At 45.6% G+C, this 26,109-nt stretch overlaps 1 protein-coding gene across 1 annotated transcript in view; it reads left to right on the top strand.

Annotated features, from left to right (window-relative positions):
* Window positions 1-26,109, top strand: part of LOC142772320 (uncharacterized) — a 112,383-nt gene that overhangs the window by 67,802 nt on the left and 18,472 nt on the right. The window contains exons 11-12 of the mRNA XM_075874520.1: window positions 19,018-19,227; window positions 21,091-21,330. Of these exons, the coding sequence (XP_075730635.1) occupies window positions 19,018-19,227; window positions 21,091-21,330 (450 nt within the window). The remainder of the gene's footprint in view (window positions 1-19,017; window positions 19,228-21,090; window positions 21,331-26,109) is intronic.

Genomic DNA, 26,109 nt, shown 5'->3' with positions numbered 1-26,109 from the left:
CCCCTCTGCCTGCGGCTTGTTCGCTGTTCAGGGTTAGTTTCCGTGTCTTCTTTACCGCTTGGGCTGGGGTCGCGGCTTGAAGGGCGCGTCCGGAGCATCAAAGAAGCAGCATCTCCACCAGATGTCACGGGGTTGTGACATGGCCGAAGACAGGAGACTTTGTGTTGGAATTTAGCTGTTTATTTGGGCGAACCTGGGCCCGGTAAACGGAAAGTCCGATTACAGTAGCTAGCAGTCTTGGACTGATAGCGGCGAACGGAGCGTCCGCCGTCGATCAACTACTGGCAAGTGGTGAAGTGCGTCGGCATTTATACTCTTGCCATCGAATGTTCTAGCATTATCGCTGGCGGTGGCGTAGGTTCAAGACTAATCTGTACAGTTCGCAGAGTGGGCGTGATCTAATCGAAATGATCTAGTAAAGTCTGGAAGCTTCTCGAAAAGGGCACGCGCGTTTTGCGCTGAGAATTGTGTAGTGTTTTGGGGCGATAACAAAACTTAAAAAATGGAACGTGGCATTTGTGTCTGAAACTAATGTGTCTAAAACTAATCTAATCTGCCTCCATAATCCATTGAAGAAAGCAACCCTTGACTATCCTTTCGTTTTGCATTGTTGTCGCTGTTCATCCTGCTCTTGTAGGCCATTACAGTATTCATCTGTTGTGAAATACCTTGGATTTTACATTGACAGCGACCTTTCCTGGAATAGTCATCTCGCCTATGTTTGCAAAAGACTTCGCGCTGTGTCATGTCTATTATATACCATAAGATACTACATGCCGTTTTCAGCGCCTAAGATGATAGCACACGCTTTAGGTTATAGTATACTGCGTTACGGAATAACCATTTACGGACACTGTGCTGTCCGATGGCACAAAAAATAAACAGAATATTGCGTTTGATTTTAAAAAATATATCTTACGACATGAACACAAATTCTGAGAGAGACATTTTCAGAACGCTGTTTAGGCCAAACTTCAATGATCTTTTGATTCGAACGGTTGTTTTAAAATATTTCTGGTCCAAAAAATTCCTGGTTCCGTATGTCACTTCTCGTTCTTTAGGGCCCAAGGTACGTTACTGGAAGCAGTGTTCAACAAAGTATGGAACTAGAATACGAGTCCATTATGTCCTAACCTATTTCAATGTACTACCCCCCAGCATTTTTTCGCACAAAAACAAAATAAAAAGTAAAGAAACTGCTACGGCGTATCTACCTACAATTGTAATGCATGTCGAGTGTTATTTCATATACACTCGTTCGCAAGCATGATGCGGCACAATCATCAAGTGTGGTACTTTGCTTAAGAAACATTTGCTGTAATACTGTTCTTTTTCCTTTATACCTTTTCACTTTCAATTGCTGTAACTATTGTATAATGCTTGTAACTATTGCTTGTATGCCCTGTTGTTTATAATCTTATATGCACCTTGTTTTATGTCCTGTCGTCCCTCTTAGGCCATGAAATACAATCATGTAACGCGTCCGGTTTGTTTCGCTGTCTGCCAGGCTCTGCCACTCGAGCCACCAAATGGCTTTCGCAGGCCTACTAACATGTACTGTTTTGTTTGATGATGATGATGTGTGGCACTTTTGAAGCAAGGGCCAATTGACGGCCAAAGAGCGCCCTTTCAATGAGTATAGAGATGTGGACAATGATATGTTGCGTGGCTGTATAGGGACCTTGAAATTCCTCGCGATAATGCGGGTAAAAACATAAGTATAAAGACATGACAGGGACGTGCTATGCATAGTAAAAAGGGTGACAAAAGTTTTGATAATAGAAACGTGTAAAAATATTTGGCACTAGCATAAGCGCCTCATTAGCGCCCTTGTGTCCAAGGGCTGTGAGGCAAGTGCTTTCTTGTAGAGCCACCGCAGCAAAAACCTCCCTGGAGAGGTCGTGCTACGGGATGCCCAGGTATATGATATCAAAACTATGAATTTCTTTTTAAAACGCTAACAATGATTTATGACTAAAAAGCGGTTTCCTACCGACGAACATTGCAGGGTGTAAAGGTTTATGTTGTCGGTAGGGTAATGGAAAGTGTTGTTTTCTTAGAGTGTCAAATTGTTTGCACTGAATTAAAATGTGGAGAACTGTTAGTGCTTCACCACATCTGTCACACAATGGCGGATCGCCACCGGACAAAAGATATGTGTGTGTCGTATATGTGTGCCTATCCTGAGCTTTGTTAGTGTTAGCTCTGTTAGACATGATTTTGATACTCGTGGCCAATGGCCAAGGTGTGGCTTAATATCGTGTAGCTTGTTTTGTGTGTGTCTATCCCACTTGTTCTGCCAGTAGTCCCTGAACTTTCGTTTGAGAGGCGGCTTAAGATCAAGGGGCGAGATCGATATGGGTGTGGTGGAACTGATTTCGCGGACGGATGCAGCGATCTGATCTGCCCTCAGGTTGCCTTGAATCTCACGGTGCCCTGGCATCCAGAACACTACAACATGTTGTTCGAGTGTGTTGGGTGTGCATAAAATAGAGTAGTGAGAGAGGAGGACAAGTTTTTTTTTGTTTTTTAAGATTGTGCAGAGCCGTAACGACACTGAGGGAGTCCGTATAAATTACTGCTTTTTGTGTTTGTGATTGCTTGATGTGTTTAGCCGCCACAAGTATCGCGTAAGCTACCGCTGTGAAGATACTCGTGCCTGGATGTAGAGGGCCAGCATCCGAAAAGGATGGGCCGACAGCAGCGTAGGACACGGAGGAGTTAGTTGGAGGCATCTGTAAAGAATTCAGGACGTGTGTATTTGTGTTCAAGTTCCAGAAAGTTGTTTCGGATATGGGCAATTGGTGCGTGTTTTGTAACTTCTAGGAAAGACACATCGCAGTCTATAATATGCCACTGCCACGATGGCGGATATACTGCAGGAGCCATTAAACTGTGTTCAAGTGACACTCCAGTTTTTCAGTTACGCCCTTCAGGCGAACTGAGAAGAGCTGCCTCATCGAAGGCCTGTTTTGATACAGAATAGAGCTCGACAAATCATTAACAGTGGAGTAGGAAGGGTGCTTCTTGTCTGTTTTCACCTTAAGAAAATATACAAAGGACATGTAAATTCTTTGTAGATAAAGTGACCATTCATTTGACTCAACGTAAAAGCTTTCTACGGGGCTGGTGCGAAAAGCACCCCTAGAAAGGCGGATGCCCGAATGGTGCACGGGATCCAGCATCTTCAAAGCACTTTGAGTCGCAGACTGATAAACAACGGCCCCATAATCTAAGCGTGTTCGAACGAGGCTCCTATACAAATTCAAGAGACATTGCCTGTCGCTACCCCACGTAGTACGTGACAACACTTTCAGAACACTCATGGCTTTTATACATTTTGTTTTTAGATACCTAATTTGCGGTACGAAGGTCAACTTGTTGTCCAAAATTAGGTCTTGGAATTTATGCTCGGCATTAACAGACAGACGTTGACCATTCAATTGAATGTCAGGTTCTGAGTGCATAGCTCTCTTTCGGGAGAACAAGACACATGTGCTTTTTTGTGGGTTAAGTCGGAATCCATTTTCTTCTGCCCATTTAGAGACCTTGTTCAAAGCTAGATGAACCTGCCGTTCACACATTGCCAGGTTGCATGACTTAAACCCAAGCTGGACGTCATCGACATATGTACAATAGAACATATTTCGGGGGATGGAAAGGTGCAACGAATTCATTTTGATAATAAAAAGTGTACAACTAAGTACACCGCCTAGCGGTACTCCCGTTTCTTGAACAAATAATTGGAAGAGAACACTTCCCGCACGCACACGGAATGTCCGATTGGACAAGTAACTCTCGAATATGGAAAGCATTCTGGCGCGCAAACCCAGGTGAGACAAGTGTCTTAATATGCCAGAACGCCATGTTGTGTCGTAAGCCTTCTCAATATCGAGAAACACAGAGAGGAAGTATTGTTTGTGGACGAAAGCGTCTCAGATCTGTGCCTCGATACGCACCAGATGGTCGGTGATGGATCTACCCTCTCGAAACCCACATTGGTATTGGTCAAGCAGATTGTTTGTTTCAAGGAAATATAAAAGTCGGCGGTTTATCATTTTTTCAAAAAGTTTACAAAGGCAGCTGCTTAGTGCAATTAGCCTATAACTTGAGACAGAGGAAGGGTCCTTGCCCTGTTTCAAAATGGGGATAACAGTGGCTTCTTTCCAGGAAGTCGTTATGTTGCCAGAAAGCCAGATAGCATTGTATAGGGAGAGTAAAGTTTTTCGCGTTTCAAGCGGCAGGTTTTTCAACATTTCATACATGACATGGTCGTGGCCTGGGGCAGAATTACTGCAGGAATTTAGTGATGTTTGTAGCTCAGCTAGGTTGAAAGGTTGGTTGTATGCCTCGTATTTTGTACAGTTGTATTCCAGTTTCCGTTTTACGATTTTTGCTTTATATCTTTGAAAGCTTCAGTATAGTGTGACGAGCTAGAGACTTGCTCGAAGTGTGCACCGAGGAAGTTCGCCAGATCTTCCAGGCTGTCACCCTGTGTGTTTACGAGTGGGAGTGAATGCACTTGTCTTCCTGCTACTCTAACAATCATGTTCTAGAATTTGGCCTCTTGGGTATATGAATTAATCCCGGATAAAAACTTGTGCCAGCTTTCTCTTCTGGCCTGCCGATGCGTTCTCCTGGCCTGAGACTTCAATTTATTAAATGTGGCAAGATTTTCGGCTGTCGGTGAGTTCCGAAGCGCCCTCCATGCTTTGTTTTGCTGCCTGCGTGCATTTTGGCACTCTGAGTTCCACCATGGCACACGTCGTTTTCCATGATGTCCATTCCTTTGTGGTATGCTTTTTGTTGCTGCATCAATCAGAGAAGCTGTAAAGTAGTCGACCGCCGCATCAATGCTTAAAGTGCATATGTCGCGCCAGTTTAAATGAGTGATGTTATAGAACTGTTTCCAGTTGGCTTTGCTTAATAGCCATTTTGGAACCTGGGGCGGGCATTCAGTTCACGTAGGTGTGCTCAAATTTACGGGAATTGGTTCCTTCCGTAGGGATTAGTGATGACGTTCCAGTGAAGTAGAGGCACAAGCGATTGAGATACTATGCTTAGGTCTATAGAGGAATAGGTATTGTTAGCGAGGTTATAATAGGTTGGTTCTTTTCGATTCAGGATACACGCGCTTGAAGAGAGAAGAAACTGTTCAATCAGTCGACCTCGGGCGTCACAACGAGAGTCGCCCCATAGCCTGTTATGTGCATTAAAGTCCCCTAGAACAAGATAGGGTTCGGGAAGTTCATCTATCAAGGACTGGAATTCATGTTTGTGTAGTTGAAAATGTGGAGGTATGTATATAGAGCAAATGGTGACGAGTTTGTTTAGAAGCACCAATCGAACAGCCACTGCCTCAAGAGACGTTTGGAGTTTCAAGTGTTTACATACTAAACCTCGCTTAACCATAACAGCTACACCTCCAGTTGATGCCCCGGCATCATCACGGTCCTTTCGGAAAATAATGTAACTGCGTAGGAAGTTGGTGTGTTTAGATTTTAAGTGTGTTTCCTGTACACACAGCACTTTTGGTGAGTGAATGAGTAGAAGTTCTTGGACATCGTCGAGGTTTGTGAGAAGGCCTCTGACATTCCATTGTACATTCTGTGTTTCCATATTTGATGATGATGATGATATATGGTGTTTTTTGGCGCAAGGGCCATTTGATGGCCAAAGAGCGCCATTTCATGGGACAAGAGATGTGGACAATTATTTTGACTAGCGGCTGTAAAAGGGCCATAAATTCCTCGTGGTAATGCGGGTAAAGACATACAATAAAATCATGACCATGCCGTGAGAGGTGTGTGAGGTGCGAATAGATGACAAAAGTTAATGATAATAAAAACGATGGTGCACATGTATGGCATTAGCACAAGTGCCTCACTCCTTCATACCCTTGCGTCCAAGGGCCGTGAGGCAAGTGCTTTACTGTGTAGCCACCGCAGCGAAAACCTCTCTGGAGAGGTCATGCTACGGTATGCCCGGGTATATGACATGAAAGCTATGAATTTCTTTTAAAAACGCTAACAATGATTTGTGACTAAAAAGCGGATCCCTACCGACGAACATTGCAGGGTGTAAAGGTATATGTTGTCGGTAGGGTGATGGAAAGTGTTGTTTTCTTAGAGTGTCCAATTGTTTGCACTGAATTATAATGTGAAGAACTGTTAGTGCTTCACCCCATCTGTCACACAATGGTGGATCGCCACCGGACAAAAGCTATGAGTGCGTCGTGTATGTGTGTACTATCCTGAGCCTCGTTAATATTACCTCTGTGTGACGTGATTTTCATACTGGTGGCCAATGGCCAAGGTGTGGCTTGATAACGTGTAGTTTGTTTTGTGTGAGTGTATCCCACTTGCTCTGCCAGTAGTCCCTGAGCTTTCGTTTGAGAGACGGCTTAAGATCAAGGGCCAGGATTGATATGGGTGTAATGGCGGTGCTTTCGTGGACGGATGCAGCAAGCTGATCCGCCATCATGTTGCCTTGAATCTCACGGTGCCCTGGCACCCAGCACACAACAAGATGTTGGTTGAGTGTGTAGAGTGTGCATAAAATGGAGTAAAGTGAGACAAGGACCGGGTTTTTTGTTTTTTAAGACTTTGCAGAGCCGTTACCACACTGAGGGAGTCTGTATAAATTACTGCTTCTTGTATTTGTAATTGTTTGATGTGTTTAGCTGCCACAAGTATCACGTAAGCTTCCGCTGTGAAGATACTTGTGCGTGGATGTAGAGGGCCAGCATCCGAAAAGGATGGCTGACAGCAGCGTAGGACACAGAGGAGTTAGTCTTGGAGGCATCTGTAAAGAACTCAGGACGTGTGTATTTGTGTTGAAGTTCCAGGAAGTATGTTCGGATATGGGCAATATGCACATGTTTAGTAACTTCGAGGAAAGACACATCGCAATCCATAGTCTGCCACTGCCACGGTGGCAGGTATGCTACAGGAGCCATTAAACTGTGTTCGAGTGACACTCCAGTGTCCTCAGCTAGACTCTTCAGGCGAACTGAGAAGGGCTGCCTCATTGAAGGCCTGTTTAGAAACAGAATGGAGCTCGACAAATCATTAATAGTAGAGTATGAGGGGTGCCTCTTGTCTGCTTTCACTTAAAGGAAATATACAAAGGACATGTAAGTTCTTTGCAGATGAAGCGACCACTCATTTGACTCAACGTAAAAGCTTTCTACGGGGCTGGTGCGAAAAGCACCCCTTGAAAGGCGGATGCCCGAATGGTGCACGGGATTCAGCATCTTCAAAGCACTTTGAGGCGCAGACTGATAAACAATGGCCCCATAATCTAAGTGGGTACGAATGAGGCTTCTATACAAGTGAATGAGGCATTTCCCGTCACTATCCCACGTCGTACGTGACAACACTTTTATAACATTCATGGCTTTTAAACATTTTGTTTTTAAATACTTTATGTGTGGTACGAAGGTCAACTTGTTGTCCAAGATTAAGCTCAGGAATTTATGCTCCACATTGACAGACAGACGTCGGCCGTTAAGTTCAGTGTCGGGTTCAGCGTGCATGCCTTTCTTTCGGGAGAACAAGACACGCGTGCTTTTTCCTGGGTTCAGCCGGAATCCGTTTTCCTCTGCCTATTTGGAGACCTTGTTTAAACCTAACTAAACCTACCGCTCATACATTGCTCGGTTGCATGACTTAAAGCCAAGCTGGACGTCATCGACATATGTGGAATAGAACAAGTTGTGGGGGAAGGACAGGTGCAAGGAATTAATTTTAATAATAAAAAGTGTACAACTAAGTACACCACCTTGCGATACTCCCGTTTCTTGCACAAATGTTTGTGAGAGAATACTGCCCACAAGAACACGGAATTTCCGATTGGACATGTAACTCTCGTATATGGAAAGCATTCTACCGCGCACACCCAGGTGAGACAAGTCTCTTAATTTGCCAAAACGCCATGTTGTGTTGTAGGCCTTCTCGATATCGAGAAACACTGAGATGAAGTATTGTTTGTGGACGAAAGCGTCTCGGATTTGTGCCTTCATACGCACCAGATGGTCGGTGGTGCATATACCCTCTCGAAGCCCACACTGAACTTGGTCGAGCAGATTGTGTGTTTCAAGGAAATGTAAAAGTCGGCGGTTTATCATTTTATCAAAAAGTTTACAAAGACAGCTGGTTAGTGCAATGGGCCTATAACTTGAAACTGAGGAAGGGTCCTTGCGCTGTTTCAAAGTAGGGATAAAAATAGCCTCTTTCCAGGAAGCAGGTATGGTGCCTGAAAGCCAGATAGCATTGTATAGAGAGAGTAAAGTTTTTCGCGTTTTGAGCGGCAGGTTTTTCAACATTTCATATGTGACACGGTCGTAGCCTGGAGCGGAATTACGGCAAATGTTTAGTGATCTTTGTAGCTCAGCTAAGTTGAAAGGTTGGTTTTATGCCTCGTAATTTGTGCACTTGAATTCTAGTTTCTGCTTTTCTGTCCTTGCTTTATATCTTTGGAAAGCTTCAGTGTAGTGTGACAAGCTAGACACCTGCTCGTAGTGCGCACCGAGGAAGTTCGCTTGATCTTCTAGGCTGTCACCCTGTGTGTTTACGAGTGGGAGTAAGTGTACTTGTCTTCCTGCTACCCTACGAACCATGTTCCAGACTTTAGCCTTTTGTGTACATGAATTTATCCCTGATAACAACTTGTGCCAGCTTTCTTTTCTGGCCTGCCTACGCGTTCTCCTGCCTCGAGATTTTATTTTCTTAAAGTTCTCAAGGTTTTCCGCTGTCGGCGAGTTCCGCAGCAACCTCCATGCCCTGTTCTGTTCCTTTCGCGCATTCTGACACTCAGTGTTCTACCACGAAACGTGTCGTTTGCCGGGCAATCCAGATGTTTGTGGAATGCACTTGGTTGCTGCGTCGGTAAGAAAAGCCGTGAAGTACTGCAAAGCTTCATCTATGCCTAATCCGCATATGTCAGTCCAGTTTATTTGAGTTAGCTTTTGAAATTGTTCCCAGTCGGCTTTGTTTACCAGCCATTTGGACACCTGGAGAGGACATCCACTTATTATTGGTGTACTCAAAACTAAAGGGAAATGGTCACTTCCGTATGGATTATTTGTGACTTTCCATTGAAGTAATGGTACAAGTGAAGGAGATGCGATACTGGGGTCTATGGAAGAGTAAGGTTTGTTGGCAAGGTTATAGTATGTTGCCTCTTTCCTATTCAACAGACAAGCACCCGATGAAATGAAAAATTGTTCAATGAGACGACCTCATGCATCACAGCGAGAGTCACCCCACAGACCATTATGTGCGTTCAGGTCCCCAAGGACCAGATAAGGTTCAGGTAGTTCGTCTATTAAAGACTGGAATTGAAGTTTTTCAAGACGGTGGTGCGGATATGTACAAAGAGCAGACTGTGACAAGTTTGTTTAGAATAACTGCTCGGACAGCCACCGCCTCGAGGGATGTTTGAAGAGGTAATTGTGTACATGCTATACCTTGTATAACTATAACCACTACACCACCGAATGGTGGCATGGCATCATCTCTACCCTTTCGAAAGATTACGTAGTTACGTAAAAAGTTTGTGTTTGTTCGTTTTAAGTGTGTCTCTTGTACACACAGCACTCTTGAATTGTGTTCATGGAGGAGTTCTTGTAAGTCATCAAGGTTTCGAAGAAGGCCTCGGATGTTCCACTGTAATATTTCTGTGTGCATATATAAACACGAGAGATGCTGCTGTGTGTACAAATAGTTTCCTGTGTTGGAGTGAGCTCGTTATTTCAGGTGGCAGGACAGTCGTCCGGCCCCGTTATTGGTTTTTTATTTTTCTTAGCGCGCTCCAAGGAGGCGCGCCGCTCTTTTGGTACCAAGGGTACCATTGTATCCATTGCCTCCTCAGAGGCACTGGATGCCGGCACATGCGAGCTGGTGGTTTGGATTTTAGGCCTCGCCTGGTGAGGTGAGGCCTTGAGACCAGAGGACCCTGGAGTCTCCGGCCTCAATTTGCTTGGAGGCGGAGTAGACTGAACTACTGCCGCCTTTGGGGCAGGCGCCCCAGCCAATGGCTCACTCTGCGCTGGCCGAAGGGGTTGCGAGGGCTGGTGCGGCGTTCCCCCCTGACGTGCCGCGTCAGCATATGTTACGCCGTAAAATGGCGACGATCTTCGTCTTGATTCTTTGAATGTGATGTTTTCTTTGACTTTAAGAGTGATTATTTCTTTTTCTATCTTCCAGTTAGGACACGAACGCGAATACGCGGCGTGTTCCCCGTCACAATTCACGCAATGAGGCGTAGTAACACAGTTATCAGATGGGTGGCCGTGGCTACCACATTTTGCACAAGTTTCCTGACCGCGGAAGTTCTGCGAGCCATGACCAAATCGTTGACATTTATAACACCGCCTTGAATTGGGAATGTAGGGACGGACAGAAAGTTTGATGTAGCCTGTGTCTATAGATGAAGGCAGTGTGCTAGATGCGAAAGTGAGTATTAAATGTTTGGTAGGTATTTCTTTGTTGTCGCGTCTGATGACGATTCATTTCACATCCATGACATTTTGCTCTTTCCACCCTTCAAGCAGTTCCTGTTCACACAATTCAAGAAGGTCTGCTTCTGAAACAACTCCGCGTGTGGTGTTCATTGATCTATGAGGTGAAACGGATACTGCGATATCACCAAATGCTACGAGACTGCCAAGTTTTTCATAGTGATGTTTTTTAGGCAGCTCAAGAAGAAGGTCTCCGCTAGCCATCTTTGTAACCTTGTATCCTGGGCCAAAGACATTAGTCAGAGATTTCGCAACAAGAAATGAAGATATGGCTCTGGCTTGTTTTGTTGAATTTTTGCTGTGCACAACATGGAATTTAAGAAAGCATTGTCTGGGCTGGCTGAAAATTGATATGTCATCGGTGCATCCCCTCTTAGGCGGAGGACGATCTAGGAGACAGGGAAATGCAGGTGTTCCCATAGTAGTGTACTTTTTTTCGGCACCAATGGCGACCACCCACCATGGAGTCCAACCAGGGGACGCTGAAGCACTTAATAGCATAAGGCTGCAGACGCCAGCCGTACATTGCCACTATAACCAAATATAACTACTCAAGGTTGAGTAATTACACAAGGTTAACCCTTGCCATTAAGAAAATTGGAAGTAAACAGAAGAGAGAAGTAGACAGGACAGACTAAAAAAGAGAGATAAAGACGAAGTTGTAGGGGAGAGAGATAGGAAAAGGTGACTGCCTATTTTTTCTGGGTGGGTCAGCCCAGGGGTGCCGTCTACGTGAAGCCGGGGCCAAACGGGTGTGTTGCCTCTGCCGGGGGGCCTTAAAGTTCCAATCACCCAGCATCGGCTCAACCCCCAGGATCCCCTTTTCCCCGGACACGGCAAAGCCACGCATGGATAGGCGTGGGAGGGAGCCGAAATCCCCCCGCTAGCTTGGGTCCGTGGTGTTGCTACACACCAAACGCCTACTTGCGCAGGCACCCCTGCGGGTGCCATATTTGATGGATAGTGGTGCTGTGTGTACGGAAATAAAGTGGCTGTTCAAGTGGGAAATTGTAACTTAAGTAGCAGGGCCGTCGTCGGGCCCTGTTATTGGTTTCTTGGTTTTTTTAGCGCGCTCTAGGGAGCCACGCCGCATTTCCGGCACCTGAGGTACCGTGTTTGTGTCCATTGCCTCACGTGAAGCACTGGACGCCCACGTACGCGAGCTGCTGTTGGGTATTTGCGACCTCGCCTGGTGAGAAGTGGTCGGTCGACCCGACAACCCAGGAGTCGCCTGAGGCTCTGGCTTGGTAGGTGGAGCAGGCTCGGCTGCTTCCACCATGGGGGCGGCAACCACACCCGATGGCTCACATTGCGTGGGCCTAGGTAGTGGCGGAGGGTGATGCGACGCTGCCCCCTGACGCGCCGCATCAGCGTAAGTTATGCCGTGAAAAGCCGAACACCTTCGGCGTGCTTCCTTGAAGGAGATATTTTGAGAATCTTCAGTGTAATAATGTCTTTTTTTCTACTGTGGACAAGAACGTGAATATGACGCGTGGTCTCCGTCGCAGTTTACACAATGTAGGGTTTCATTACATTTGTCAGAGATGTGGCCTTGGGCCATGCATTTGGCACAAGCAGGTCGACCACGACAGCTCTGAGAGCCATGGCCGAACCTTTGACACTGGTAACATCGGCGGGGTTTGGTATGTAGGGTCTGATCGAAGTCTTTGTATAGCCAGTTTCTATTATTTGTGGTAGTTCACTGGTGGCAAAGGTCAGTAGCAAGTGTTTCGTGGGGGTTTCCTGATTGTTCCTTCGGATGACGATTCGCTTCACATTGGTCACATTCTGTTCTTTCCAGCCCTCCAGGAGTTCAGCCTCCGTCAGATCAAGCAGGTCTGTGTCAGAAACAACTCCACGTGCAGAGTTCATGGATCGATGAGGTGTTACGCTGATGGGAATTTGAACAAATGTTGCAAGGTTCTTTAGTTTGTCAAATTGTGTTTTGTCACGGAGTCCTAAAAGAAGGTCACCACTAGCCATTTTTGTAACTTTGTAGCCATCACCTAATGTGGCTGTCTGGGACCGGGATACTATGAACGGGGAGAGGGAATACTTCTTTGGTTCGGCTGAAAAAGGAAAATTCTTTGGTGCGTACGCGCTTTGCAGCGGCATGATCATTGAGGAGTGGAAAGCTTCTCTGCATGATAGAGGAATGTAATTCAGTAACGATGGTGGCCACCCACCACGGAGCCCAACGAGGGGACGCTACAAGGTTCATGAAATGCAGACGACAGCCGTACACCACTTCGATAACATAATGCGCGTAGGCCAAGGTTGGCTAGTTGCACAAGGTTAACCCAAGCCGCCCATGAAAATGGGGAAGTAACACAAGAAATTAGAAGACAGGATAGTTTTAAAGAGGAGAAAAGAGGAAGGTGTGGGGGAGAGAGAGATGGGAAAAGGCGACTGCCGATTTCCCCTGGGTGGGTCAGCCCAGGGGTGCCATCTACGTGAAGCTGGGGCCAAAGGGGTGTGTTGCCTCTGCCGGGGGGCCTTAAAGGTCCAATCACCCAGCGTCGGCTCAACCCCCGGGATCCCCTTTTCCCCGGACACGGCAAAGCTACGCACGGCTAGGCGTGGGAGGTAGTAGAAACTCCCCTGTTATCTCGGATCCGTGGTGTCGCTACACACCAAACGCCTACTTGCGCAGGCGCCCCTGCGGGTACTCTTTTGTTTGAAGAAATAAAAGGTATTAATATTATTTTTCTTATTAATAATAATATTAAAACACTTAATTCTGAGAGAGAGAGAGACGAAGATTAAAAGAAGGGAAAAGCAGGGAGGTTAATCAGAAATTGGAGCATCCGAATAGCTACCTTGCACTAAGTGAAAGGGATAGAAAGATAAGAAAGAAAGCGAAGAGCAATATAGACAAGCGAAAAAGAAAACAGTGACCTGGGGTGCTTTTGCAGATTAAGTAGGCCACTACCATGCAAATACTTCAGTAAGGCCTTCACTGATTTTCAGTGTGAAGACAGATCATGTCGGCTTTCAAGCACTGAATGTTCTGACAAAGGTCTTTCTTCAAGGCGAGTTAATGCAGCAGCTAGCGGCCGTCTTTGCACGCTGTAGCGAGGGCAGTGACAGGGAAAGTGCTCTATTGTTTCATCGCTGCCGCAATGATCACAAGCGGCACTTTCTTCCATGCCAATTCAGAAGGTGAAAACTTTGCTGAAAGCGACGCCACGCCACAGCCGGCAAACCACCGTTGTCTCAAGTTTAGAGAGTCTGGACGGAGGCCAAAGCCTACGAGACGTGTCCAGCCTATGCAGTCGTGTGTGCCATAAGCACTCAGCGTACCACAGGGATTTTACTTCTTCAATAGCAAATTTTTGGATTTTCAGTACAGCATTAGGCCTTGAGAATTGAATAGATTCTTCACCATCTTCGGGTGCTGATCGAGCAGCTGCATTGGCATTTTCGTTGCTCACTATGCAGCAGTGACTAAGAAGCCACTGAAACGTGATTTCGTGTCCTTCGTCGAACTGGTGGTGGAGCAGCTTTCTAATTTCCAACACTAGTTGCTCATGAGGTCCCGGCGTAAGGCGAGTACCAAGCTTTGAAGGGCTGCCTTGGAGCTGTTTGGTATCGCTTCTTAAGCCTAGCAAATCTCTCCTTGACATCACCTCTTACTGACTGATCGCACTTTCAAGTTGTGTTGGAAAGGTAATCGAGCGAATGATCTTTGCCAGGATTCATTGGTATCTTGAATACTACGACACAAATTCGAACGACATGGCTTGTTTTCGCCGTCACCGTTGTTCCATCGACAATGTTATCGATCTTGTCACGTATGTTGAACATCAAAAGGCCTGTTAGGAATGACCTGTTGCCATGTTCCTTGATATGAAAGACGCTTACGACAAAGTTTTTCATGACGCTATCCTCGAAACCTTTGAGTCTGATGGCCTAGGTGGATAACTGTATTGTTGGAGACGTATTTATTTACATCGGCGGACCACACTTGCGAACAATACAGATGGTCGAACCTCCCAACACCCCATGCATTGTGGAGTTCCGTGAGATGGCGTCTTCAACCTTGCCATCTTCAACCTCGTTCTCATTGTTTTTGTGTGAAACAACTACCGACAATGATCAATGTCTCTACGCTGACGACATCTGCGTCTGGGAATCTGGCGTGAGAAGATGTCAGGTACGCGCAAGGATTCAGAAAGTGGTGACGTTGGTATCAGTGAATCTCAATGAACAGGGTCTGGTGTTCTTGTCAGCGGAATAATGATTGCTTTTAGTCGAAAGCCAATGGGACCATACGTTACATCTATTGACGTCCAAGTAATAGCATATCTCAAGAATCACAGATTTCCAGGTGTCTTCGTTGGTAGAAACGTCTGCTGAGGCCCACATGTGGCCTACTTGAAGAAGCGGCTAACAAACATTGCTAACCTATTCAATATCTCGGAGGAAGAACCTGGAGTATTTCAGTAAATGCAATCATGGAATTGTACATGACACTTTTTCTCGGCTATTTGCAGTACAGCTTGCCTGATTTGGCCAATACCTGCAGAACCTGCATTCGCGCTCTTGAAAACATTCAGGTTATGTATCTGTGAGTTTTTCTGGGGATACCGATGTCCGTCTACAGCTAAGACAATTGCGATTGCAAATGGCTACCCGCTAAAGACGCATATTGCAATGGAGGTGCTCAGAGCACACCTGAGGCATCTTACTTACGCCCCTGCCCATCATCTAGCCTCACTACCAGAAAACCGACCTCGTGGACTTTTTTCCAATTAGTCTTGTATCGTACACGTATACCCATGGGATATACAACTTCATCCAGCATTTCAAGTTCCCTATGGTCTATGACATCCACAGGTTAAACTAATGGTTCCAGGCATACGGTCAAAAGCCCGATTCTCGTCTCCAGTGCTAGAGCAGCTTTCTCTTCTCTTGTATTATGATAAGCACAGTGAGCACAACCATATATCGATTGACGTTTCAACTAAAACGAATAGGTCTGAAGGGCCGATGATCTTTTCTGTGACAGCGACAACAATGAAGATTTGGTTATTTCACCAGATGACATCGACGGCTGCGGAACTTTCTGCTCTACGTAATGCAGTTATAGTCATTGGACATTACTTTGACTTGAGAGATGAAGAGTAGGTGAAGAACTGGGATCGTTCAGTGTCGTTCGGTGTTACCGTAAATCACCTGTAGGCATTGGCCACTGAAGCACGTTAATAAGTGAGACAGCTCTGTACAAGATTTATTGCTCATGAATGATATGTAACGTTGATCTGTCAAGGGTGTTCTGTTTTCCTTATTACTGCTCTGTGGTACCGGATATAGGCTGAGTTGGCAAAGACGGAGTCTACGAATCGCTTCGTAGAGCATATAGAGACGTCATATACAGAACAAGCCGGTCATTGTCCCTGATCGTGAGCGCCCTCATCATAGTCATCACGGCTACTGCTCACAGCACCAAGCAAGCCTCAACCTCAAGGAGCTTTGCCCCCAAAATATTCCAGTGCCACACACGTGCTTCACCTGACCTCAAAGGGCCACTCACCAGGTTTGGCAATTTTGAGCTGACAAGCGCAATGCATAGACGAGGCGCTCATGATCACGTCTGCCAAACTTTTCAACGCTTCGTGCCACGGAATCGGGTCGAATTTCAAGATGAAAGCTGCTCCCCCTCTCTTCTGCCGGTGCACGCGTAGAGAATGAGGGCATGGCGTAGGCGTAGGAATGCCTCTACGTACACGGAAATGCAGTGACGTTGGTCTCTACGTAGACGAGTCTGCTCTGACGTTGTCAACCGTATACCACGTGACATGGCAAAAATTATTTAACTCAACATGCGTAGTTTAAGTTCTCGCTGCTTTAATAAAATTATAAAGCTTGAAAAAGAAATAATGAGACGCAATAAAAATTGTGCGCGTTTTCTTTCATTTTTTCCCGTAATATGCTACGAGATGCGGGGCTAACGTGCCAGAATTTTGCATGCGTTGGTGTCCTCGCGGTCAACGCATTGAGCAGACGACCGCTGTGGAACGCTCCTTCGCGTTCGCGCACTCATTGTGCTCATATACTCTACCGCGTCTATGCTAGCGTGGCAAAATGTTCCACATCGGACACCCAACTACTTCCACTGTAACTAAAATTTGGTATGGGGCCTGGTGAGTGGCCCTTTAGCACGGCGTTCTCCACTTACTCTCGTCCTTCAACAAACCTTAATCTGGCTTGAAGATTGCAGCCTTAGCTCAAGCTCTGCGTCTGGTAACTGACACTCATCTTGCTATCACACCGCTTTTTCTGTGTTCTCACCATTTACTACTACAGCTAGGACATACATTTGTACGGCACCAGGTAAGCTGTATACGTTCCAGGCATTTTTTGCCATTTTTTTAGCTAGCGCTTTCTTATAGGCTAAAAGAGATATTTACCTAATCTGCACATCAATATCCAGCGACTTTTTTTCTCATCTTTTATTTCGAGAAAATCTATTAGGATCAGCATAACAATAAAACTTTTAGGAATTTTTCAACACTTCTACTCATGTTTTCATTTATTTGGCTTCATCAGAAATTTGTACCACATAACTTCTAAACTGCATAGCTTTAATTCAGCTTCAGTAGGTATATATAGCAAAAAATATATCGTGTTATTTTAGAATACGTGGAACATAATATAATGGTGCTGAAACAGTAGAAAACGACGTTTTGAGATAATTCAATTGAAAGTTAGAAAACGGCTGGAAATTTACCAAACTTCATCACAAACACTCATCAACTCTTTTATTTGGTAGCCACAAGCTACTGAATAAAATATTTAGTAGCCACAGGTCACAATTATTGCAAAGCGAATTCTTCACTTCCGAGCGTCTTGCAATGCTTGTCTTGCTTCTTTTGCGAAATGTGACGCAGCTTTTCCCACAATAAATCGTCGAATGTGGTCAATGCTTTCCATCAAATTGGCTAGTGTTTGTTCAGTCTTCCATTTTAGCTATTTCAGAATTACGGCTCGTGTATTACTACCACAACAAACAATCAATGCCCAATGTCACCATATTAAAATTGTGAACCTAAACAAAAATAGCAAAGACTCTGCTACTCAATTACAATTAATTGAACTCTTACACTAACACGTTCCTATGCAATATTTCATATAAATACATAACATATTTCATATAAATACATATTCATTTGCATTAGAGCGCACCAGTTGTCACTATTCTCTTACATTTGCCTCGAAGGATGCTGAAAAGGCTGAGAGCTCCAAAAGTGGAAAGCTTACCGAATAACCGTTCAGACCTCAGTACATGACTGGCGTTCATTTCACGTTAACAAAGTAACTGTAGGTTTGCCGAACAAATTAAACTTTCTGAAGACCTTAACCCGCAGCTTTTAAGCTTATTGACAAGCATGACAAACACATGACATAACAAAATAGTAGGAGCTGAAAGTGTTCCTAAAAATGTGGACAGCGTCTTCGGACTGCCCTATCTGACAAATTTTTATACGAGGCTCAATCTAGAAGAGCGTTGTGACTTTAGTACATGAAAATTTTTTGAGAAAATCGACCATAATCACTGAGGGCACATGAGGGGTTTGCGTGTGATTTTTCACTCGCTAGTTGCTTTCGCAAAACAAAAGAGTTTCGAGCCACGAAAATTATGTTTAAGAAAAGCACGCATGTTCAAAATATGCACAAAGGGACACCCTTTCTAAATCACGAAAGAACGACTAGGGATTTCCTGTTCTAATTTCACTCTACCGCGTAGCATAAATATTTATTACGGACGTTAATCATCGAGAAGGTGATGTGCCACCAAGCGACAACGCGTGGGCAACCGCGTTGAACCCTGCTGTAGCTTTTAGGCAGCGAAAAAAACGAAATAGTGCAAGATCTGTTATATCAACGTGCAGTACACGTTCAAATGCTCTATTGACGGCATGTTTTAATGTCGTGTCGTAGCAATATCTATGAAGAAGTAATAAAACTTACGTTTTCTTTTTTAGTTTTTTAACTGCCGCTGTGAGGTTCAAGATCACCATAACACATGCCGATTGATTTGTGGGGTTTAACGTCTCAAAACCATCATATGGTTATGAAAGACGCCGTAGTGGAGGGCTACGGAAATTCCGACCACCTGGGGATCTCTAACCTGCACCTAAATCTGAGTACACGGGCATACAACATTTCCGCCTCCATCGGGAATGCAGCCGCCACAGCCGGGATTTGATCCCGCGACCTGCGGGTTAGCAGCCGAGTACCTTAACCACTAGACCACCGTGGCGGGCCACCGCAACACATACCAAATAGCATCAGCAAATTAACCGTTTTCCCCGAAATTATACTATGACGGCTTAAGTTAAAGGTCAGAGATTGCAGATTATTGATCGTAAGGTAATAGGTTCGACTTAGGTGTTTTATGGCTTAACACTGGGCCTTATACGCTCTGAAACACGATTTAATTTTTTTGCTCATCGACTAAGATTGGGATCACTTCTCCTCAATGTTTCTAGGTAAGAAATTTGGACTGCCTGCGGTATCTGAAGAAGCACGCGAACGTGTTCCTCTACATATCATTCTCCATGCGAGGCCACTACTTCACGGTTAATGATGCCTCGCGGAAAGATACGGCAGGCCCTGAAGGAGGAGCACAATACTGTCTGTTTCAACCAATCGAAAAACCTGACGATTATGCATATCAAGGGGACCTTCCTCCAAAACAGGTAACCTTCTATAGTGACCTACCTCCCTTCTACTTCTCTTTTTTCTTCTAAAGGTGCATTAGAGGTAGGAATCACATAATTTTGTTTAGAAGCCCGTGAGCTCATGCGACTTGATAAGATATACTGTACTGAATTCACACTTCGTATAATTCTAGAGGTCATAGAGGACATTTATAGGTGAGTGCGCTTAGCTGGATCAACTAATCGAAACGCGTATGTGCAGAACTCTTTTTTTTATTGAGCGTCATTGTGTTTCATTTGGTTTACGTAAGAACAAAAAACGGCGAGTGAATTTGAGATGCGCGGTTCAAAGAGAATAATAAGTTTGGTAAACTGATGCACTTCCTTCGTTTAAAACGAATGCGTGAAACGGCGTCGTTTGCCTGTAAACAGCTTCGACAATGTAGTATTATGGAAACTTATCGGAGTCCCTTCACATTGTTTTATATCTAAAATTTCTGTAGACTTTAAAACAATACCAATGCTAACAAATCTACGATGCATTATCTTTGCAGTGCGATGCGTAATTCATTTTTGTTTGATATCTGACAAAAGCACATGTGCTATTTACATGCATGATTGCCTCGTGCGTACTCTTGGCACTCACCTTTTCTATTCCTTTCCACCTTCGACTATAACTACCAACGCAGATGAAACGATGGGGCTCACTTGTTTCTCGACAACCCAGCTGTCCAGTCTGTTCATTACACACGCGAATGAAACATGGTGTCAGAAATGGGCAACGTGTAAACAACGACATGAATCACCTGAGGCCGCCTGAACCGCTACGTTTGAAAGCTGATGGAGGAAGGAACTGGACGCGGTTTTGTCAGCAGTTTGAGTTTTTTTCTGCGAACGATGGCATGCCAAGCTAACCAGAGGTCGGAAGCAGCGAAAACGGCCCTGCTCCTCAGCGTTGCGGGGGAGGAAGCCTTGGACGTTCTCTACAATTTTGTGTTCAGCGGTGAAGAAAACAAGGAGGATTTCAACACGGTAATTGCCAAATGCGAAGAATACTGCCTGGAGCAACGAAATGAAATACACGAGCGATATGTGTTCCGTTACCGCAGTTAAGGTGAGGCGGAGTCCTTTGAGCAGTTTCTACACGAGCTTAAAAAACAAGTACAGCACTGCAACTTCGGGACCATGGCGGATGACGTGGTGCGAGACCAAATTGTTTTTGGAGTAAACTCGCCAAGGCTTCGAGAAAAGATGCTCAGGGACAAAACCTTGACCTTGGGAAAAAGTAATCACTCTTTGCAAGGCGGCAGAAACATCAACTCGTCAAAATTTTTTCTGGCAGAAAACAAACGAAGAACTTCATATGAATGCTGTCACAGCGAGTAAGAGCACCCCTAGAGGGTCCAGGAGCGACCTAAAATGCAATCGTTGCAACCGAAGGCATGCCTACAGATGCTGCCCGACGTACAGAAAAGTATGTTACTCGTGTAATGGCCGCAACCACTTCGCGTCTTGTTGCAGTGAGAAAGAGCGCGTGTATGAAGTGCAACATTAGAGCGACGACTTCGAAGTACTGAATGTCACCAGCAGCTGCGCAAGCGGAGAGAGAGACTGGCGTGTGAACGCATGCGTTGGTGGCAAGTACATCCCCTTTAAGGTGGACACAGGATCGCAGGCCAATGTTCTGCCACTTTCGATGTTTCGCAAGCTCAAGACGAGAACCCGTCTGCCCAGTAGCGCAGTTTCGAGATCATATGGTGGCAACATGATCAAGCGCATCGGCAAGTTTTCAGCGCTTATCGAGATTGGTGGTCGCAAGGCGTGCGCAGAATTTTTTGTAGTAAAGAAGGACCACAGCACTATTTAGGATTGGACACCAGCGAGAAGCTTGAAATCGTACAGCGGGCTGTTGACAACGTGACGACGAATGGCACTGAAGAAACTGTCAAGGAGTTTCCTCGTCTTTTCCAAGGAACAGGATGCGCTTCACGTGAATACAAGATTCAGCTGCACAAGGATGCCGTGCCAGTCGCCCAGCCAGCTCGGAGGGTTCCCCTGTCCCTGCGTGAGCCTCCACGTACTGAACTGGACAGAATGGAAAAAGAGGGCATCATCCAGAAGGTCAGCAGCCCCAAAGATTGGGTAAGCCCCCTTGTCATTGTACTAAAGAAAGACGGCAAATTGCGGGTCTGCATAGAGCCTAGACGCATCAACGAAAACATCAAGAGGGTACTCTACCAAATGCCAAACCAAGAGGATATTGAAGCAGACTTGGCAGGCGCGAAGTTCTTTTCGCGGCTCGATGCAAATGCGGTATTTCATAAAATCGCACTAGACGAACAATCGTCGAAGATATGCACATTCGCGACACCTTTCGGCCGGTATCACTTTCTTCGTCTACCATTCGGTATAGCGTCGGCGAGCGAAGTGTTTCAAAAGGCCCTTAACGAGGTTTTTGATGGTCTTGCTGGTGTATGCGTGTATGTACACGATGTGTTAATTTGGGGAGGACCAGGACTGAGCACGGTGAGAGGCTGCGCAGAGCATTAGAAACAGCTGAAAAAGCATGCCTTACCTTCAATGCATCTAGATGTCGCTTCGGTCAACAAGAAGTGCTCTTTTTGGGTGACATCATTAGCAACAAGGGTATTAGGCCGAATCCTGATCTTGTTGATGGTCTTTTGAAAATGTTAAGACCTCAGGACAAATTGGCTGTCCAAAGGCTACTGGGAGTAGTTAACTACTTCAGCAAGTACCTACCAGCTCTCTCACAGCGTACGTCTACTTTACGTTCTCTCATGAAACGTGGTTGATTGATATGTGTGGTTTAACGTCCCAAAACCACTATATGATTATGAGAGACGCCGTAGTGGAGGGCTCCAGAAATTTAGACCACCTGGGGTTCTTTAACGTGCACCCAAATCTGAGCACACGGGCCTACAACATTTCCGCCTCCATCGTCATGAAACGTGGTGCCTTCTTTGACTGGACACCAAGCCATGAAAGCGAATGGCAGGCTATGTGCCGGGATTTTATTAATGCCCCAGTGCTTGCTGTATTTGATGCAAATCGGGAGACAAAGGTAACTGCAGATGCCTCTCAAAGTGGGGTCAGCGCGGCACTTCTGCAACGTTATGTAGACTGCTGGCAGCCGGTAGCCTATGCATCGAGAGCTTTAACAGAATCGGAGCAAAGATATTCACAGATTGATAAAGAGGCTTTGGCCTCAGTTTTTGGTTGTGAAAAATTGAATCATTTTGTTTATGGCCACCCCACCCTCCTCGAGAATGATCACAGTCCGCTGATAGACATATCAAAGAAAGACATAAGCGATATGCCACCCAGAGTGCAACGATTTTTCTTCAGATTGATGAAATATGATTACACGCTGACGTACATTCCTGGTAAACAGATGGCCCTTGCTGATATGCTGCCCCGATAACATGTTCCTGGAATCAAGGAAGCTGCAGGCACGAGTGACGTCGAGATTCATGCCGTCACGGTCGTATCAGCACTCGTAAGCGAAACGACAGCTAGATAACTTGCACAGGAAACAACTCTTGATTCATATCTTGGCACAGTGCGAAGAAAGCTTGCCAAAGGAGAGCCTGTTGATGGCCCCCTGAAACCTGTGGGCGCCGAGCTATCCGTAGTAAATGGCATACTATTGAAAGGCACTAAAGTGGTGATACCGACAAGCATGCGTAGCGACATGTTGAAACGGATCTACGCAGGCCACCTTGGCAAGGTAAAGTGTAAAGCTAGAGCAAGACAAATGGTTTACTGGCCTAATAATGCCAAGTTTCATTTCCCAAGTTTTTGTTATCATCCCAAAACACCACACGATTCTCAGCGAAAACCGCGCCTGCAGTTTTCGAGAAGGTTCCGGACTGTAGTAGATCATTTCTATAAGATCACGCCCACTGTGCGAACAGTACAGATTGTTCTGGAACCTACGCCACCGGCAGCGATAACGCTAGAACATTCGATGGCAAGAGTATAAATGCCGACGCGCTTCGCCGCTTGTCAGTTGTTGATCGAAGGCCGACGCTCCGTTCGCCGCTATCAGTCCGAGACTGCTATCTGTGCGAGACTGCTGCTGTAATTGGACTTTTCGTTTACCGGGCACAGGTTCGCCCAAATAAACAGTTAAATCCCAACACGAAGTCTCCTGTCTTCGGCCACGTCACGACCCCGTGACAATATAAACTTGGAAGTTAAGTCCTTGATCGAAAGAAGTCCAACTTGCAAGACATACGCTTATAAGCAGCCATCGGAGCCTTTAATAATGCAACCAACGCCTACTCAGCCATGGTACCGTATCGGTGTCGATCTTTTTTAGTACTCGGGAAGACATTATTTATGCGCCTATGACTTGTTGTCCAATTTCCCTGAGGTGGAGACTGCCCGATACAACAGCCAGTACTGTCATCGACAGACTGAGTGCAATATTTTTAAGGTACGGCATACCAACCGAGGTTTGTACTGATAATGGCCCACAGTTTAGCAGCCAAGAGTTCAATATTTTCACAAAGCGTTACGACTTTAAGCATGTGAAATTAACCCCGCAGTACCCGCAATCGAACGGGCTCGCAGAAAATGGTGTACAAGTTGTAAAACGCATCCTAAAGAAAACAAAAGCTGCAGGACAGTGTTTCTGGCTGGGCTTGTTGAATTATAGGGCGAATCTTGTTGAAGATGGCCGGTCTCCGGGCGAACTCTTGCAAGGAAGGCGGCTGCGCGCACGATTGCCGGACTTCAATCAAGTGTCAGCAACACTTGTCAAGAAACACCGGCAGAGAAGTCATCATAGGCTCACCCTACCTGGCCTCTGCGACAATGACGTGGTTCGCTTGAATGGGACATCATGGGCAACGAAAGCTGAAGTGATCGGATCAGCCGGCCCACGGTCCTTCTACGTACGCCTAGAGAACAACAACCTGCTGAGGCGCAACCGTCGGCACCTTCTGGTGACGAAGAAATCATATAGTGTTGGTTCATCAGACGACGAAAATTTTGCCAACAACCACATTCCATTTCAATGTGAGGCGGCCCGTGTACTCAGATTTGGGTGCACGTTAAAGAACCCCAGGGGGTCAAAATTTCCGGAGCCCTCCACTACGGCGTCTCTCATAACCAAATGGTGGTTTTGGGACGTTAAACTCCACAAATCAATCAAATTCAATGTGAGGCGTCATCGACCATCGCAGCCTCGCCCGCGGAAGCTCAGCAGCCGTCGCCTCAACCACTGAGACGCAGTCGACGACAGACGCGGCCGCCAGACCATCTGGGTTATGAGAAGCAGTTCCAGCAAACAAGCCAGCGGCATTAATTTCGTCAACTGTTTGGAAGGAGGATGTATCATATCTGATGAAGGCACATGTGCTATCTACAGGCATGATTGCCTCGTGCCTACTCCTGGCCCTCACCTTATCTAACCCTTTCCACCTTGACTATAACTACCAACGCAGAATAAACAATGGGGTTTACTTCTTTCTCGACAACCCAGCTGTCCAGTCTGTTCATTACACACGCTAATAAAACAATATTGATTTACCCTTACTATGACTAAAAAAAGAAGCAGTAGTTTTGCGTTTGAGGAAACGTGCAAGCATATTTATTTTCACTTTCTTTATGCATTCGGTCCGCCTCGGTGCAACGATGGCAATGGTTCCCGGCTTATAAACCAAAGGTCGCCGGTTCTGTCCCAGCTGCGGTGGTCCCATTTCAATGAAGTCGAAATGATAGAGGCCCATGTAATGTGTAACGTCAGAGCATGCAAAAGAACACCAGATGGTGAAAATTCTCGGATAACTTCACTGCGGCTCCTTTCATAATCGCATGGTGGTTTTCGGTCATAAACTCCAAATGATAGTATTATTAATTACTCATTCATTGTGCGGTAGCTTGCGCGTTATCACAGCTTGAGCGAGTGAATGATATTCTCCCTTAGGAAACATGCTCTTCACTACGATCGCTCACGGCATATTTATGCTGTTTTCTTAAACCTGCCACCATGTCAACGTAACACTTTCTATTTACGCGACAGCGCTGTTTCATAGAAATGCCGGTGTCGGCAGAGGCGACGTTGTTTGTGTGCAAAAAGTCGGAATTGCCTCTGAAAGAAAATTTAGGATAGATGCATAGAAATTACCATAAAAAATTCTTCAGTCTGGTTTAGAATTGGAACAAGGCCATCTGCTCGTCTAGCAGATGTTCAACCTTGGAGCCATGCCGGTGCTCAAAACTGCTTTTTCAAACAATTCTATAACAACTTCACGTAGCAAGAAGAGTCTTTTTAACTAATGTGATATCAATGGCAGAATTGTGGAATCACACCAGATGTCAACTGTTTGAATTGTGCAAGGAGTCAGCAGCTTAAATCAGCCGGATGATCGAAAACTGTGCAGCTGTATAGATGGACATGGCGCTTTCCTGGCGCGTAAGGAAAGCTCTGGCAGTTTGTAAAACGTAGAAGTATGGTGTTGTGGTAGTTGATGATGATGTGTGGCGCTTTGTCGCGCAAGGGCCAATTGATGGCCAAAGAGCGTCATTTTGATTAGTACAGATGCAGACAATGATATGTGGCGTGGCTGTATAGGGGCCTTAAAATTCCTCGCGATAGTGCGGGTAAAAGCATAAGTATTAGGATCATGGCAGTGGCTTGATATGCATAGTAAAAAGGGTGACAAAGGTTTGGTGTTGTGGTAGTTCACCACTCAACTTGAGGTAGGCATTTCAGCATCGTTAGAAACAGTCAATCTTGCGTGTGTAGGTGTTCTTTGGCTAATCTGCGTGGCTGGGTGAGACATTTCTTTGCCGCGCAATGGAAGGTGACACGTGTGGAGCGTAAATATATGCTGTCGGGGGCTGCTTTTGCAGCCGCTGCTCCTGCGTTTTTTAGTCTGTTTGTCTTAGTTT

The sequence above is a fragment of the Rhipicephalus microplus genome, chromosome 9 (genome assembly GCF_043290135.1).
Source record: "Rhipicephalus microplus isolate Deutch F79 chromosome 9, USDA_Rmic, whole genome shotgun sequence".
Taxonomy (NCBI): Eukaryota; Metazoa; Arthropoda; class Arachnida; order Ixodida; family Ixodidae; genus Rhipicephalus; species Rhipicephalus microplus.
This window is presented reverse-complemented; position numbering and strand designations above follow the sequence as displayed.